The sequence below is a fragment of the Ostrinia furnacalis genome, unplaced genomic scaffold (genome assembly GCF_004193835.3).
Source record: "Ostrinia furnacalis isolate ACB-3 unplaced genomic scaffold, ASM419383v2 OfSCF0152, whole genome shotgun sequence".
Lineage (NCBI taxonomy): Eukaryota > Metazoa > Arthropoda > Insecta > Lepidoptera > Crambidae > Ostrinia > Ostrinia furnacalis.
The window spans coordinates 154,739-171,430 of NW_021130391.1; the positions used below are offsets into that span (position 1 = coordinate 154,739).

The 16,692-nt window shown below is 39.0% G+C and overlaps 1 protein-coding gene across 1 annotated transcript in view; it reads left to right on the forward strand.

Annotated features, from left to right (window-relative positions):
• The window catches only part of LOC114352800 (HEAT repeat-containing protein 5B), a 39,315-nt gene extending 27,605 nt beyond the window's left edge, over positions 1 to 11,710 (forward strand). The window contains exons 21-27 of the mRNA XM_028304542.1: positions 4,384 to 4,550; positions 6,154 to 6,292; positions 7,203 to 7,385; positions 9,349 to 9,467; positions 9,885 to 9,996; positions 10,789 to 10,970; positions 11,620 to 11,710. Of these exons, the coding sequence (XP_028160343.1) occupies positions 4,384 to 4,550; positions 6,154 to 6,292; positions 7,203 to 7,385; positions 9,349 to 9,467; positions 9,885 to 9,996; positions 10,789 to 10,970; positions 11,620 to 11,625 (908 nt within the window). The 3' untranslated portion in view covers positions 11,626 to 11,710. The remainder of the gene's footprint in view (positions 1 to 4,383; positions 4,551 to 6,153; positions 6,293 to 7,202; positions 7,386 to 9,348; positions 9,468 to 9,884; positions 9,997 to 10,788; positions 10,971 to 11,619) is intronic.
• Positions 11,711 to 16,692: the final 4,982 nt, after the last annotated feature.

Genomic DNA, 16,692 nt, shown 5'->3' on the forward strand with positions numbered 1-16,692 from the left:
CTGTGAGCACATTATTAGGTACTTTAACCATAATCGAAAAAGTAAACATTTTGTTATAAATGTTTTTTATATTGTCATTTTTAAAATAGGAAAATTCATGAAAATATTAGGTTTAACTGATACACAGAGAGTAGGAACAAAAAAATATAATCAGAAAAAAAGAACATTAACAAACATAATTGCATCAATTATGCATCAATGATGATTTTTTTTCATATGATTTCACATGCGAAATTTCACAGGCAATGATTTTTATTCGCAGTGTTTTAATGTAGCTCTTTCATATAATGTGCTACTTTTAATGAAGTATGAATTAGCTATGATGAAGGATTGCTAATTAGCTAAAATATGAAATGTAACAATATCTGTTTCATTTATGTCGCACAACAAAAATCAAACAGTTTCACAGCACATTAATAACCGCGCGACTAATGAAAATCATTCATTTCATCTGCCTGCTATCTAATGAAATCACACGAATTATGACAAGGAAATCTAAACCTTACACCTTTGAGTTTAAAGTTCATATTTAAAATGACCAGTTTCGTCCGTCATCACATCTCTTGTCCTTTTCTAACACGCACATGATCAAATCATTCCTTCTTACTCGCTCGGTCGCTTCGCAGAGCTGCGCTCACGAACTTCGCTCGAATGAATGAATGAAATTCATGTGATTCGTGATTTCGTTGACTGTGAAATTATAGCAGTCTACATATGTGAAGTAAAATAGCAGGTGTGATTAATGAAATTCATTTCATATGATTTTTCACCTGCTATTCATGAAATGTTCCATGCCTACTAAACGCCCTTGGAGCTCAGAACCTTCGAAGTTCAATAAAAACTGTGAGCACATTATTAGGTACTTTAACCATAATCGAAAAAGTAAACATTTTGTTATAAATGTTTTTTATATTGTCATTTTTAAAATAGGAAAATTCATGAAAATATTAGGTTTAACTGATACACAGAGAGTAGGAACAAAAAAATATAATCAGAAAAAAAGAACATTAACAAACATAATTGCATCAATTATGCATCAACATAAACACAAATGATAACTTTCAATGCTTACAATACGTTTAGTATCCAAACAAAACACGCGCGCGGGAGGCCAGCCTCGCGTATAATATTTTATGCGGACTACGACTCTCAAAGGATGATGAGCATATTGGGCGTTAAACCAACAGAAACAAAAAGTATACTAAATTAAAGCTTAAAACTAGTACTTCATTTCATAGTATGACAACAATCCTGAAATGCGCGGGGATACGGAGATAGAGGTCGTTGAATATGCAAAGTTTCCATAGTATTTCACATCACATTAGGGTAATAAAATAGTATTAGGTTAATTAGATTGCTTGTATCGATCATATTGAGAGTATTGTATCATATCTTACTATCGATTCTATCGATTTAGTAAGTATGTAATACCGAATAAATCATAATCGATTATTCGATTGCAATAATCGATTACATTGCTGAAAATAAGGAATCGAATTAACAATCAAATGATAGTGATGATGATCAATAAAATCGATTAATCCAATTGTTAATTGATAAATCATTATGTGGCAGTATCGATTATTAATCGATCCGTGATCGATTAAGCGACAACACTACAACTTAAATGGTAGAAATCCCATTGAAATATGACTGTGTTCATGTCATTTCTCTAAATGGTACCTAGGTATATATGGTCCTACGCCCATAATGTAGAACATGGTATATTATATACCATTTTGTTGGCCCCACTCCTGAACTGTTGGACATAATAATTGATAAATAACTTAATGTATAAATGTAGATATATATTAATTAATAATATTTTTTGTTTGCGCAATAAAGCACCTATTACTATTACACATTATGTCAATTTCCAAGCAAACCCGGGAGTTTTTGGTAGTTATTTATATGAAAATATATTTCTGATACTAAGTCCTAACAAATAATAGTTGTTACATTTCTGTTGGTTTTACGCCCAGATTCCATAGAAAAGTGCCCATCATCCTTTCAATGGGCAATGTCGGCACGAGAGTTAATTATTAGACAAGTGAATAGCGCACGGTAATTTCCCTAATGTGCGGTAATTCCCCTAATCAGTTCTCAAAGCGAGTGCCTACGCATATGTATTATATGCGGGAATCCCCGAAAAAACGTAAATAACTAACGATGACGTAATCATCATCTAGACCCCCCTACCCCCCCATGTCATCAAAATAAGCAAAACAGAGACCCCCCCACCCCCCCTTGGTGCTTACGTAATACTTGAACGGCCCCAGAAGAAAGACAACAATATTGGAATACTTGGAATAATGCGAAAGGGGTAAAAATAGTCTTATTTCCAACTGGTTTAATGTTGGTTATAGATGAATTATAGTATAATTAGTCCAGTAGAATTAGCNGCCTTGTTAGGGTTACACTGGTTAAGGCGACCCTTTACAAGGCTTGGAAGCATGTAGGTAACAAGCCATTGGACGTGGAGAGGGTCATTAATTATACGTATATTTTCTACTTTGCCGAACTTTAGCGCGAGAACGGTTTGTCCAAAACATATGAATTTGGTCTTATTCAATGCAGGATTAAGTGCCCTTTAACCGTTATGAAGACCACTTTTCGATAGGGGAAATCCTTTACGCGGTATTACCGGAAAACCGAAAAAACGCCCCTTTCGGGGGCCCCCACCACTTAAGCACAACTCTCTCGAAGTCGAAAACTAAGAGAGTCTTAATGGGCAACCAATGAAGCCATTAAAGCAAAAAAATCTTTTGTAGGAATTATTTCCGATTTAATCAATTTTTGTGTTCAATTCTACTGGCCTAAATATTATACTAGCTGTGCCTACGACTTTGTACGCGTGAAAATAGTTTGAATAATATTTCCCATTTTTACAACATTTGTCTTTACTGCTCCGCCCCTATTGGTTGTAGGGTGAAGTTATATAACCTAAACCCATCCTTGATAAATGGGCTATCCATAGCAAAAATAATTTTTCAAATCGGACCAGTAGTTCCAGAGATTAGCGCGTAAACAACTATAATTTTCAATACAGTCATAACTTTTTACTGACAGCTTATTTTTTTTTCGTCCAATACTGAAAGTTAATCTCTATTTAATGGACTATAAGCCAATATAGGTCTCATTGGTGGTGGACATTTGGACCACTTTTGGTCATTGTCCTTTGAAACCCAATAAAGAATCGCTACAAAATATTATATGGGGCTTCGTGTAAAAATTGAACTAGCGATTGCCCGCTCGGGTCACAAAATTGCTATCGCACATTCCGAGGTAACTGTGCAATTTCCTGAGAAAAAAGTAGCCCTTTCTATAATTATTGTTGATATTAAGATTGTAAATCTCATGATATTAGTTTAGCTAGTTAAGGCGAGAAATGCAAAATCATACAGTCACTTTCGAATTTTACTTGTTTAATAGGTATTTAATTTATTCGGAACTTATAATTTATAAACTATATGTTATTGAATTAATTAGGAAATAGCGGAGGTCAATAAAAAGGCAATCAAACAGTCCAATTACTAGCACGGGTCAACACAAAACAAAATCAATCGGTTAGGGATCACAAAACTTCACAAAAAACAAAGGAGAGAATATGTCGACAGTTCGCCAAAGCAAAAAGCAGACAGACCTCGTATAAAAATACAATATTAAAAAAATACATAAATTATCTATTTGTTTGTAACCAAATTCTATTATTAAAATTCTAAAGCTGAGTTGCACCATCTTACTTTAACTTTGAAAAACGTCAAAAATCTGTTAAACTCCATACAAAAAGCACCGGTTACCGTTATAGCTACGGTCAAAGTTAGGTGGTGCAACTCAGTTTAAAATTAAGAAAGCTTGAAGAAAAAGAAACATTTCGTTTTAAACCTTAACCGTATGACAATAAAGTGCACAATGGTATTTCGTATTGCAACCTAAGCCCTGATTGTCTCTTATTGGTCGTAGTAAAAATATAGTAAAATGCGTAACCAATTAGAGACGGGGTGAGCACGTGACCGGAGCGATGCGCTTACGCTAAAATTTCTACAAAGTGGTCAGGCGGAAGAGTCCCCGATAGTACGTTAGTGGCTGCTACTAAAGCCCGGTCCGTGAGCACGTAGAATTTTATCCAATGACCCCAAGCTACCCATCCTTATCGTTCGCGCGTAATTATGTTGCTGTCGCGCTCGCACACACTGCGGGCGCCAGTCCCACAGTCGCGGTGGCAGCGTGGCACAAATCCATGCCCGCACATTAATATCATCATTTGTTTCTAGTGTGCGCAGTGTCGCTTAGTATGCGCCGCTCTAGGCGAGAGCACGGCCGCGCAATTTTTCGCTTAGGCTCGACCCTAAAATGTGTTTTAATATCATAATTTGTTTCCAGTGTGCGCAGTGAGCCGCTTTGTGTGCGCGTGCGCAGCGCTCGGCGAATGCGCGGGCGCGTGGGGCGGCGGCGGCGGCGCGCGCGCTGAAGCCGTGGGCTGCTTACAACAGCTGCAGATGTTCGCGCCAGAACACATTAGTTCGCAGCCGCTGGTGCCGCAGTTGTGTGTATGTAGACAGGAGTTTACGACTTTCCCTTTTTTTCTTTTTTTTTGTCAGGAAATGCATACCCACTGGTTCCCCCGGGCCACGTTATGTGAGGCTTTCCCTGCCACATGGGCAGGGCCTACTCACTAAAACCTGACGGTGCACAGTGTGTTATGGGACTGTATAATCGGACATTCTCATTGATTTGATGAAACGTATAGAGCTCAGTTATACAAACATGACAGTAAAACTCCCGTTTGAAAATTCCACGTAGTTTTCGCGGTATAAAAATTCAAAGTTACCTATTTTTTTACTTGAAAATTATGCAAAAATATTCTCACTCGTTAACTAATAACATTTAATTCAGAATTGTTATAATACTTCATAGAGCTCTTAAAACTACAAGTAATAAGCGTATTAAGTGCTTCGTAAACGCATACAGTTAATTAGGAAAAATGATTTTAGTGATTTTTGTTTTTATTTTTTTTCTCAATTATACCTTAATATATGCAAACATTTTTAATTGCAAGATATAGTCTGATATTTAATCTAATTGTATTAATAAAATCAACTTTAAACTAGCTGAGCTCTATACGGTTCATCAAATAAATGAGAATGTCCGATTATACAGTCTCATAACATACTGTGCGGTGTCCTCCCGAAGTCTTTGGGACGAAGCTGCGAGTTATTGTCCGAGCTAGACGGCCTAGACATTCTTTCGCGGCTCCGCCCCAGACTGTGGCTCGCTCTGTTGGTCTTAGCAAGCGACGACTGGCTTCAATGGAGTATTACCTCCCCTGTTCTTCGCTAACGATGCGCGTGAACACATACGCGCGCCGCCGCCACGGGTCCTCCTTTAGCGGCCACCAAACACCCCCGTGTCTAGTGGCCGAGGACCCTTAAGAAGGGGCATGGAGATGGTAGTGTCTCCTGCAGTGTCCTGGACGTCGGCGACGGCTCTCTTTAGGACTTTCCCTTGGATTAATTAGAAACAACTTCAAATTAATACATACAGTGGGCTGCCTGTAGCAGCTGCAGATGTTCGCGCCTGAACACATCAGCTCGTAACCGCTGGTGCCGCAGCTGTGTGTATGTAGCCAGGAGTTTAGGACTTTGTAATCTCTCTATTGTCTAAAAATAATCTCAATTTTATACATAGTGTTGCCAATTTTATACATACCGTTGCCTGACGATTCGTTCGTTTCAGCCAAATGACGTCCACTGCTGGACAAAGACGGATTTCCACAAAAACTGGTCCTGCGCTGCCCGGATGCTTCTCACTACTTTCACCAGATCATCCGTCAACAAGTGGGAGGCCTGCTTGCACCATGTTATCTGATCCGAACTCGCGACTCAAGAACTCTTCTGCCATCCAACGCCCACTACGAGCTTGGTGCCCCCCTATTCGGTTTGCCAATTCTGCGGGACACAAAAGTTTAACGACTTCCCGCAGACTTTTAGTAATTCGCTTCCAATTTATATGAGGAATCGGCCGATAACCAAATCAATGTAATATACTGACTTCCATGTCATGTTCATACTAATAACAGCCCGACCAATCTATCGGTCGACCAAAAGTATGTATTCTGCGGGATGTCTCAAAGTTCTGTATTTCATGTTTCAGCGCGACCTATCAAGCTCCGAGCTAGCAGTGCGCCGCGCCGCGTTATGTTGTCTACGGCAATTATCGCAAAAGGAAGCCACGGAGGTGTGCAAATATGCACTGTTGGCTAAGGACCACGTGCCGGCGAGGCCTTATTGTGGTGAGCTTAATTGTGTTCTATGTAGTTCCTGGCATAGTGTTTATTTTTTCTCTAAATCTCCTGGTTTAATTCTTGGCTAAGATAATGTAATTTTAGGTTTTTAATTGGTACCGAGACATATTTTAGATTTTTTCAATAAAGAACTTATGTGATACCGGTTCCAAGTATGCAGAAAGTACTCCCCAGCATTTATCAAAAAAAGTATTTTATTATGTGCGCAAAAGATGTAAGAGAATTGAAAAAGAAAATTGATTTGCGTGGTTAAAATGAATAAAGAACAAACACTTGCGTGTCCTTAATTAATAACTTTCACGCTCACTTTTTACTTGTAACTTTCATTTCAGTTTGTAAATGTTCGACTTAGAAATGAAACCTATAATCACCACTTTGCTTTAGAAGTTTTTTGAAAGTGCATGTGTCTCAGTTCTCAATAGGGGTTTTATTTACTACACCACTAGTGAGTAAGGACCTCCTGTCACTTTCTATTGACTAAAGACAGTGGCGACAACTAGTGAACGCAAACACCATAGAAGGATCATACTCTTACTAGAAGGACTTATCGAATTATGCGTCAACTAGTTGACGTCACTCGTCACTGCGATGGTAGAGTTTGCCTAGGCGCAGATCACCGACTTTTAGTTGGCCGAGAGTTGGGCCCGATTCTAATTTGTATAAAGAATCGGTCGATACCAAATCGGTGTAATGTGCGCACTTTCATACATCTCCATACTGATCAACAGCCCGACCCAACTATCGGCCAACTAAAAATCGGTGGTCTGCGCCTAGGCTAATAGAACTTCGCCAGTGCCGATCTGGCGTTGTCTGATTTTTTTATTTATTTACTTTATTTTGCAAATGACCTTACAGATTGGTCCAAAGCTCTCTAATTTGATCCTTTTCGTTCTTTCAGGTGTAGTGATAACAGAAACAGGTCTTCCCGGCGCTCTATTCTCGTTCCTCGATATGGAAAGAGACAGCACTGCTCTCTCTTACGCTAAAGACACGCTGACATGCTGTCTGCTGGCGGCGGCTGCGCAGCGCGGGCTGAAAGACTGGCTCGCGCTGTGCAAACGTGTGCTCACTGTCACTAGGGGTGAGTAATGTAATAGAGACATGTATCTATTCTCGTTCCTCGACATGGAGAGGGATAGTACAGCGCTGTCGTACGCTAAAGACACGCTGACATGCTGTCTGCTGGCGGCGGCTGCGCAGCGCGGGCTGAAAGACTGGCTCGCGCTGTGCAAGCGTGTGCTCACTGTCACTAGGGGTGAGTAATGTAATAGAGACATGTATCTATTCTCGTTCCTCGACATGGAGAGGGATAGTACAGCGCTGTCGTACGCTAAAGACACGCTGACATGCTGTCTGCTGGCGGCGGCTGCGCAGCGCGGGCTGAAAGACTGGCTCGCGCTGTGCAAGCGTGTGCTCACTGTCACTAGGGGTGAGTAATGTAATAGAGACATGTATCTATTCTCGTTCCTCGACATGGAGAGGGATAGTACAGCGCTGTCGTACGCTAAAGACACGCTGACATGCTGTCTGCTGGCGGCGGCTGCGCAGCGCGGGCTGAAAGACTGGCTCGCGCTGTGCAAGCGTGTGCTCACTGTCACTAGGGGTGAGTAATGTAATAGAGACATGTATCTATTCTCGTTCCTCGACATGGAGAGGGATAGTACAGCGCTGTCGTACGCTAAAGACACGCTGACATGCTGTCTGCTGGCGGCGGCTGCGCAGCGCGGGCTGAAAGACTGGCTCGCGCTGTGCAAGCGTGTGCTCACTGTCACTAGGGGTGAGTAATGTAATAGAGACATGTATCTATTCTCGTTCCTCGACATGGAGAGGGATAGTACAGCGCTGTCGTACGCTAAAGACACGCTGACATGCTGTCTGCTGGCGGCGGCTGCGCAGCGCGGACTGAAAGACTGGCTCGCGCTGTGCAAACGTGTGCTCACTGTCACTAGGGGTGAGTAATGTAATAGAGACATGTATCTATTCTCGTTCCTCGACATGGAGAGGGATAGTACAGCGCTGTCGTACGCTAAAGACACGCTGACATGCTGTCTGCTGGCGGCGGCTGCGCAGCGCGGACTGAAAGACTGGCTCGCGCTGTGCAAACGTGTGCTCACTGTCACTAGGGGTGAGTAATGTAATAGAGACATGTATCTATTCTCGTTCCTCGACATGGAGAGGGATAGTACAGCGCTGTCGTACGCTAAAGACACGCTGACATGCTGTCTGCTGGCGGCGGCTGCGCAGCGCGGACTGAAAGACTGGCTCGCGCTGTGCAAACGTGTGCTCACTGTCACTAGGGGTGAGTAATGTAATAGAGACATGTATCTATTCTCGTTCCTCGACATGGAGAGGGATAGTACAGCGCTGTCGTACGCTAAAGACACGCTGACATGCTGTCTGCTGGCGGCGGCTGCGCAGCGCGGGCTGAAAGACTGGCTCGCGCTGTGCAAGCGTGTGCTCACTGTCACTAGGGGTGAGTGTATAAATAAAGCTTAAAATGGCAATGCCAGATTTTGTATGGAAGGTGGCGCCTTTTTTTTCGGACGGCCATCGACCAAACCTTGTTTTTATATTACAAAATAGTGTAATAAACTAAACTTACTATGACATGTATACCTCTAAACTCAGTCTGAACTGAGTTACGAGCGTTAGATGTTTGATGATTTTACATACTAGATTTAAAAGGCGCCAATTTCCGGCATTGTCTTTTTAAGTTAATATTGGTGCACTTTGCTGTATGATTCTTTAATGAAAAAAACTTACCTTATAACCTCACTCGTTTTCTTGACACAATATTAAATATGCTAAATTAGGATTAGGTGTTCATGTTTTATTTGTCTTAAACTTATAGGTAAAGTTGCTAAGATAATTAAAGGACTGGCCGTACTAGTCGTATGCATTAAACGATGGTAGATGCAGTGCTCCCGCTCTAGCACATCCCCGTTTACATATTAGTGATATATCGGATCTACTTAATTGCCTTCTTTTCTTTCTTCATATCCATATTCTTTTGTAACAATACTTATTGAATACATTTTCTGCAGAGGACAGCAACAATCCAGACACGGACTTAGAAGCAGAAGGCGACGACGACCAAGCGGAGTTCCACGCGGACTCCGACCAAAGCACCCACCCTGCTGTGCAGTCCCGCTGGCCTACCAGGGTAAGTTCGACCTTCAGCCCTCAATCTTAAGGTCCATATTACACAGTGCTCGAAACTCAGATTCAATATCTTCATCGTTAGGGTGTGTTGCAAAATAACGCTCAATATTCAAATTCAATCTTATAGATTCTGTCCTGTAATTAGTCTAAATATTCGCATTTAACCGATCTAATAGGCCTCAATCTATGCTTGACTTTGAATCGAATGCTGAGTTAAGTGTCTGCTTAGTGATAGTTTGTGTACAGTTTACAGATAATTGATCTTATTTATTATAACTGAATAGTGAATAATGCCATAATTATGTCCCGCCTTAGGCAGTTCGATTTTTTCAAGTTGTTTATTTAAAAATGCCATAATTTGCACTTGTAAGGGCGTATTATCCGATAAGATTAATTCCGATATCATTTATTTTCGTAGGTGTTTGCTATGGAATGCATCCAGAAGATACTGAGCGCGTGCGAAGCCACCGGTGAAAGCGCGCACTTTGACCTTGTCAAAGCTAAAGAGAAACTACAAACTAATCCAAACGGTATGTTACATTGAATATTAATATTTGTAATCCATTACGTCTATGATGGCAATGGGCAGGGCACACAGTACGCAGAACTGACGGCCGATGGGGCAGAAAGGTTCTGGAATGGAGGCCGCGTACCGGTAAACGCAGCGTGTGATGTCCACCTACAAGGTGGACCGACGACATCGTAAAGGTAGCAGGGCTTCCCTGCACGCATACCGCTACCAATCGATCAACATGGAAAGCATTGGGGGAGGCCTATGTTCAGCAGTGGACGTCCGATGGCTGAAATGATGATGATGATGATGACGTCTATGATTTCATTAAAGATGTGCAGATTAAGGCTGATTTCCTCCTACGCTGACGACAGCTGAGCTTACGAATAATAAACCCGTCGTTGACCTCATAAAACAGACCCACATCAAACAGAGAACGGGCAGCAGCGCTCTCTGACAAACATAAATCTTTTAAACTGCGATCTCCAACCCGCCTGCCAAGCGTGGGGATTATGGCAAAACCCTCCACTATAGTGGAGGAGGCTCATAGTCCAGCAGTGGACTGAAAAGGGCTGTTGATGATGATGATGATGACCTCATAATGTAATATCTCTAACGATTTGTAAAATCAATATTTAGCCACGCACTTATCTAGCAGGATATACTGAGTGGGTGTCTTTTTTGGCACAAACAAAAGGAGCCTCTTGTATTTTTATTATTTTTCGTTTTTTTTATGTCAATGAAATATTTTTTCTATTTTATTTTAAAAAAGCATTTTGCAGAAAATAAACCTTTTTTATCTTTTTTTCAGGAGACTACCTCTCAGTGCATCTATCAGAGTTGGTTCGCATGTCCTTCGTTGGCGCTACGGGCGAATCGGACGCGTTGCGACTATGCGGCCTGAAGACGCTTCATCATCTGATACACGCGTACGCTCGCGCTCCGGAACCGGACTTCCCTGGGCATTTGTTGTTAGAGCAGTATCAGGCACAGGTAAACAATTAAAATTCTTTATTAGTATGTAGAACCAGGCCTGTTCATCTCCGCGAGTTTACATCGAAAACAAAACACGCACGATGGCCCACCTACAGGATACTATTCGGCAAGGCCTCACATACGAGCGAACATTGACTCACGCACGCGTATTCTTGTGTATGATGGAAGAAAATAAAGAAAATGGTGTACTAAATAGTGTGCAGTATTTAACTGCCTAAATAATAATAAAAACACAGAATGTACTTTTTTAAGTTGCCTCAAGACACTAAGAGGTAAATAAGTAGTTAATATTATTCATGATAATTCATGCTAAATCATGTATTTCCTCCGCCATTTTCCGCAGTTTGGCACCTCACGTCACATCATTTTACCGAAGTCAGCCCTATAGCTTCGGCGCAGTGCCGATCACTGACGTTTGTCAACAAAATGGTGCTTGACTCTTGAGACAGGCTAAATTACACCATATTGTTAATGACATTGAGCATACATTTTTTTAAATACCTTCGCGAAGTAAAACTTCTGTACGTAGTACTTATTAATATTCTGTGGTAGAACTTACTACTATACTAAGAAGAAGAAGTGATGAAAGAAACTTAATAGGCTAGCTAGTTGATACCATCGGTCAGTTGAAATTCTTTTCATGAAGTACTGAAGACGCTACATCATCTGATATACGCGTACGCTCGCGCTCCGGAACCGGACTTCCCTGGGCATTTGTTGCTAGAGCAGTATCAGGCACAGGTAAACAATTAAAATTCTTTATTAGTATGTAGAACCACAGAATAATAATAAGTACTACGTACAGAAGTTTTACTTCGCGAAGGTATTTAAAAAAATGTATGCTCAATGCCATTAACAATATGGTGTAATTTAGCCTGTCTCAAGTCAAGCACCATTTTGTTGACAAACGTCAGTGATCAGCACTGCGCCGAAGGTAAGGGCTGACTTCGGTAAAATGATGTGACGTGAGGTGCCAAACTGCGGAAAATGGCGGAGAAAATACATGATTTAGCATGAATTATCATGAATAATATTAACTACTTATTTACCTCTCAGTGTCTTGACGCAACTTAAAAAAGTACATTCTGTGTGTTTATTATTATTAAGGCAGATAAATACTGCACAGTATTTAGTACACCATTTACTTTATTTTCTTCCATCATACACTAGAATACGCGTGCGTGAGTCAATGTTCGCTCGTATGTGAGGCCTTGCCGAATAGTATCCTGTAGGTGGGCCATCGTGCGTGTTTTGTTTTCGATGTAAACTCGCGGAGATGAACAGGCCTGGTAGAACTTATACATGGCCCAATATAGCTTGCCCTACCACTACTTTGGAAAAACATACTAAGAAGAAGAAGTGATAAAAGAAACTTAAGAGCGTTGTCACATTTTTCATGCAGAAATCGAGAATTTGGCAGATTTCGAAATGATTTTAATCATATAATTTATTGTTAAAGCTTCTTTTGACTTATATAATCGTAATTATCATACGTTTTTACGGAATGTCTATTGACAAAATCTCGTTCAAATTGGATTTTTGCCTACGAAAACAGCGAATTTCGAAAGCCCGATTTCCAGGTAACTCGCGTAGGCACAACTTTGAACTAATATTACAACAAATTTATTTCTAAGTAAGAAGATAGAATGTATTCATTAGAATAAGCATACCCTGAAGAAGAAAGTGTATTGAGAAAATTTTGATGTTTAATTCATTAAAATGCATTTTTATCATGTCTAAGATAGTCAAAATTCGAGAAAATTACTGCAAGAAAACAGGTCACATCTCATAATCTAAAAGTCATTTGGCAACATAAACTACTTTATACTTAAGAAGAAACATAGTACTATTATTGTGTGAAAAAGAAAAAATATCTATCTTCAATCTTCAAATGAAAAATTAATTTGAAAATACTATAAAATCGGGTGCATCAAATGGCATAAATCAGTCGTGCTTTGGCACTCGTAGACGCCGGGTCTATGTCAGTTGACTGCCCACTGACGTATATGCGTCACGCGTGATTTTTTCGTAAATTGTAGTATGATTGAGTACTTTTGATCCGCAAGTATTTTTAATTTATTTTACTGTTCCTGTAAGTGCTTCATGAGCTCTTTAAAACAATAACAATAAATAGGTCAAAGAATAAACTGGATCTATGCAAAAATTCAATGTTTCCGAATTTCATACTAAATGTATGCCGCCAGCCATACCTACCATATTAGAAGTGTAAATTTTTTAAATTTAATTTTTTTATTGAGTAATATATAATAATCAAACAACAAACTCGTAAATTGCATGCTTATTTAAATTATTTACGGAAAACATGATTTGAGGTTTAAGTTGCTACAATATCATCAAGAGATACTAATTAATAAATACTAAATAAACAGATAAAGGGGACGGCATTAAGGCACTCAGAATTCTCAGAAACCATTGATTTCGTGTTTGTTTGTAACTGTATTAAATGTATGAAAGCTGGAAATATAGGTTTTTTGAATAGATTCAGTTCGTTCTTAAACATATTACACAGGTCTGCAATGGTTTTCCTCTTTCAAATCTGAGTAACGTTTTCTATAGTTTCTGATGTGCTGATTACGAGAAAAATAATTAAAAAAATCCATCACGTCTGGATTTTTTTATATTGAATATTTAAGATTTTGCTCAAAAATGTTTCAGCGCCTACATTTTAAAATTTATAAAACATCATTAAAATTAAATTACTTCAGCTTAATTTTTATTGTATTTAGTGTAAGGGGACATAGAAGTTAATGCAAATCAGTAATTTGTTAATTACTACATAATGAGTACTAGTAATTCGCATGAAATATGTCGAAAAAGGGGTATTTTGGCTTAATTTAGTAATGAGCTCATTCATACATAATGATTAGGTAATATTACTTAATTGTTGCAAATATTATTAGAAAAGGGTGTAATAAAGATAAAGCAAAGGGTTTTTGTATAAGTACCCGCACTGATTTATAAAATTAACAGTTGAACTGCGGATCTTGCAACATAAACTTTAAAATGTCATTGTTTAAATTCTCTGAATAGTTTTTGTAATATTTGCGGGAAATTTATGGTGATAAAACAACGAAACAGCATTACAGACTTTGTAAAAAATATTTTCGAAAGTTATTTTGGATACGTTTTAAGTAACCAAGACAAAACTTGGATTCCTCATAAAATACGACTTTTTTATTAGAACTTCGCAAGTGGTCAAAAAGACAGAAAAATTGCTTCAAAATCATTTCGCCTATGCTATAGATATGCCTATGCTCCGACTGTAAAGAAATAGTGGCCAAAATGATTACAACTTTTGGTGTAATGGGTTGTAATATGAGCATTAAACTTCATTTCCTTAATTCGCGCATTGATTACTTCCCAAAAAATCTAGGAGCCGTTAGCGAAGAACAAGGCGAAAGATTTCACCAAGATTTGAAAGAGCTTGAAGTGCGGTATCAAGGCAGATGGAATACTAGCATGATGGCGGACTATTGCTGGTTATTGAAGCGCGATGATCCAAACCGGAAATTTAAGCAAAAATCGCACAACCGAAGCTTCCAGGAAAAAAGGATCAGGTTCCACAAATAAAATTTACATGTAATTTAGACTAGTAATAAGTTGTTATTATGTTTTAGTAGTTTTTTCATTTAAAAGTAATGTACTTCTTTAAAGATATATTTTTTTATGTAAAAACTTGTGATTTTATTTCCTATTTTCAATCTGTACCTTTTTTGAAAAATCTGGAGGTGATGGAGAAAAACTAAGTACATATTCGTAATCAGCGCACCAAAATACCCTAGAATCAGCTATCAAATCCTAGAGAGGAAGTTATGACCCTCATTTTGCAGGCCTGTGTTATTGATGCCGTTTGCTAGGTCTCATGAAGCACTTTTTCAATAAGTAACCATTTGTTCGACATCTTGTATACCTACTATAAGAAATATTCGAGTGAGATCACTTATCGATTATTTTCGTCATCCTTACTTGTATTAAATTTAATTAAAATACACTAAGGCTGACATGCACCACCTAACTTTGACCATAACTGACAATAACCGGTGTTTTATGTTAGACAGATTTTTGACATCCAAAATTTTGATGTCCATGTTAAAGTAAGACGGTGCAACACGGCCTAACAAATGTATCGTAGACAGTACTTTTTATTTTCTTCATAAATCTTTCTTTTCTTTGTAAAGCTATCTACAAGCTTTTATTTTCTTTGACATCTGGAGTTGTAAAATCTTGCAACTTAAAATTTACTTACTTCCCGTTTTCCCATTGAGCTGAAATTTTGCATGTCTACACAGGCATGTAAAATTTCGTTTCATTTCGCACTAAATAATTTAATTTACACGTGTTTTCATGCGATGGCCAAGTCNCACCTGAATGAGCGAGCATAAATAGACCCTGACACTAGAGCATAAAGCGTAATGTACAAAGGCATGTTATATTAAGAGCCAAATCAATAACTCCTCCGCGCGACAGCGGCAGAAAGTTAGGACGCGATCAGCGGACAATCGAAATACCACCTTAACTCAAAAGCAGCAGAAACAATTTTCAAATCGCATCACGCGATCCGCGAGACAAGACGGTGAAAGCCCGTCTGCCCTTGCGATCTCTAGCTCAGCAAGAACATAATTGCACACGTTCAGTAAAACGATTCAATGAATCAGTGACATTAACGGTCAATTGTGGCTTAAATGTTTTTCAATCGCCACTTCATTATCTTGATAACATCATTAAAGGCAGAGGTTATCTAGACGATAATGTAGATAAAGAAAAACGGCCAGATATAAACGCATCTCGACAAAGTAGGCATTTTAGTTATTTCGCATCGGATATAATGATTAGCTGTGACCGTTGCAATTATCCGCTCGGCGCCGGCCGCGGTTGCATTCCGACTGCGCGTCATTTTGCACTCGTGCAGTGTAACAAACTTTAATCTCGTTAGAAAGTTAGATTTTGGCCGAGAGGTCGTTGACCAATAAAATTCCCGAGCCCCGCCCTGTAATCGCAACAATGTAATCGAGATAACCAAAACGGCTGATATAACATTCGCATTACATCACAGTATTAATCTTTCTGTAGTTTGAGATTAAATACTTTCATTTTTACAAGGTTGAAGTGGAGAGTCTCCAAAGAGATTAATGATTTCAAGCCTGTAGTTCAATACTGACGAACATCTTGCCAATTTGGTACCTATATTAGCAGAGATCTATGATTGCAAAAAATACAAATGGAAGATAAATGGTCTCTCAGACAAATGCTGCCGTGAGTTCAGACAGGAAATTGCAGATCATTTTGCACCAGACAAAAGAAATCTGGTGAGAGTATTCCGAGAAACGTCTATTGCCAGATATATTAGCGCTGCTACTTTTGGCAAAGTAGACAATGTCTTACTGACCTACAAACTCCAAGAAAATGGAAAGGGATTTTGGAGATAGCCCATAAAATTTTCATTGAATTTCGTTCAGATTCAGACATCATCGCATAAGCAAAAGGATAACATTTGCAACTGCATTTGCTAGAATAAATTGTAGGCTTGCTTATAAAAATGTAAACATAATAAAATGTTTAAGAAACATTGATTAGGTCTTTTTAATGGGATATTAATAACTGTTAAATATTAGTGTGTATTTTTAAAACAGTCGCTTATTTTAGTAAGCAAATACATCTTAACTTTTAGCATTTAAAAACGTTGTATCTAAAAAAGATT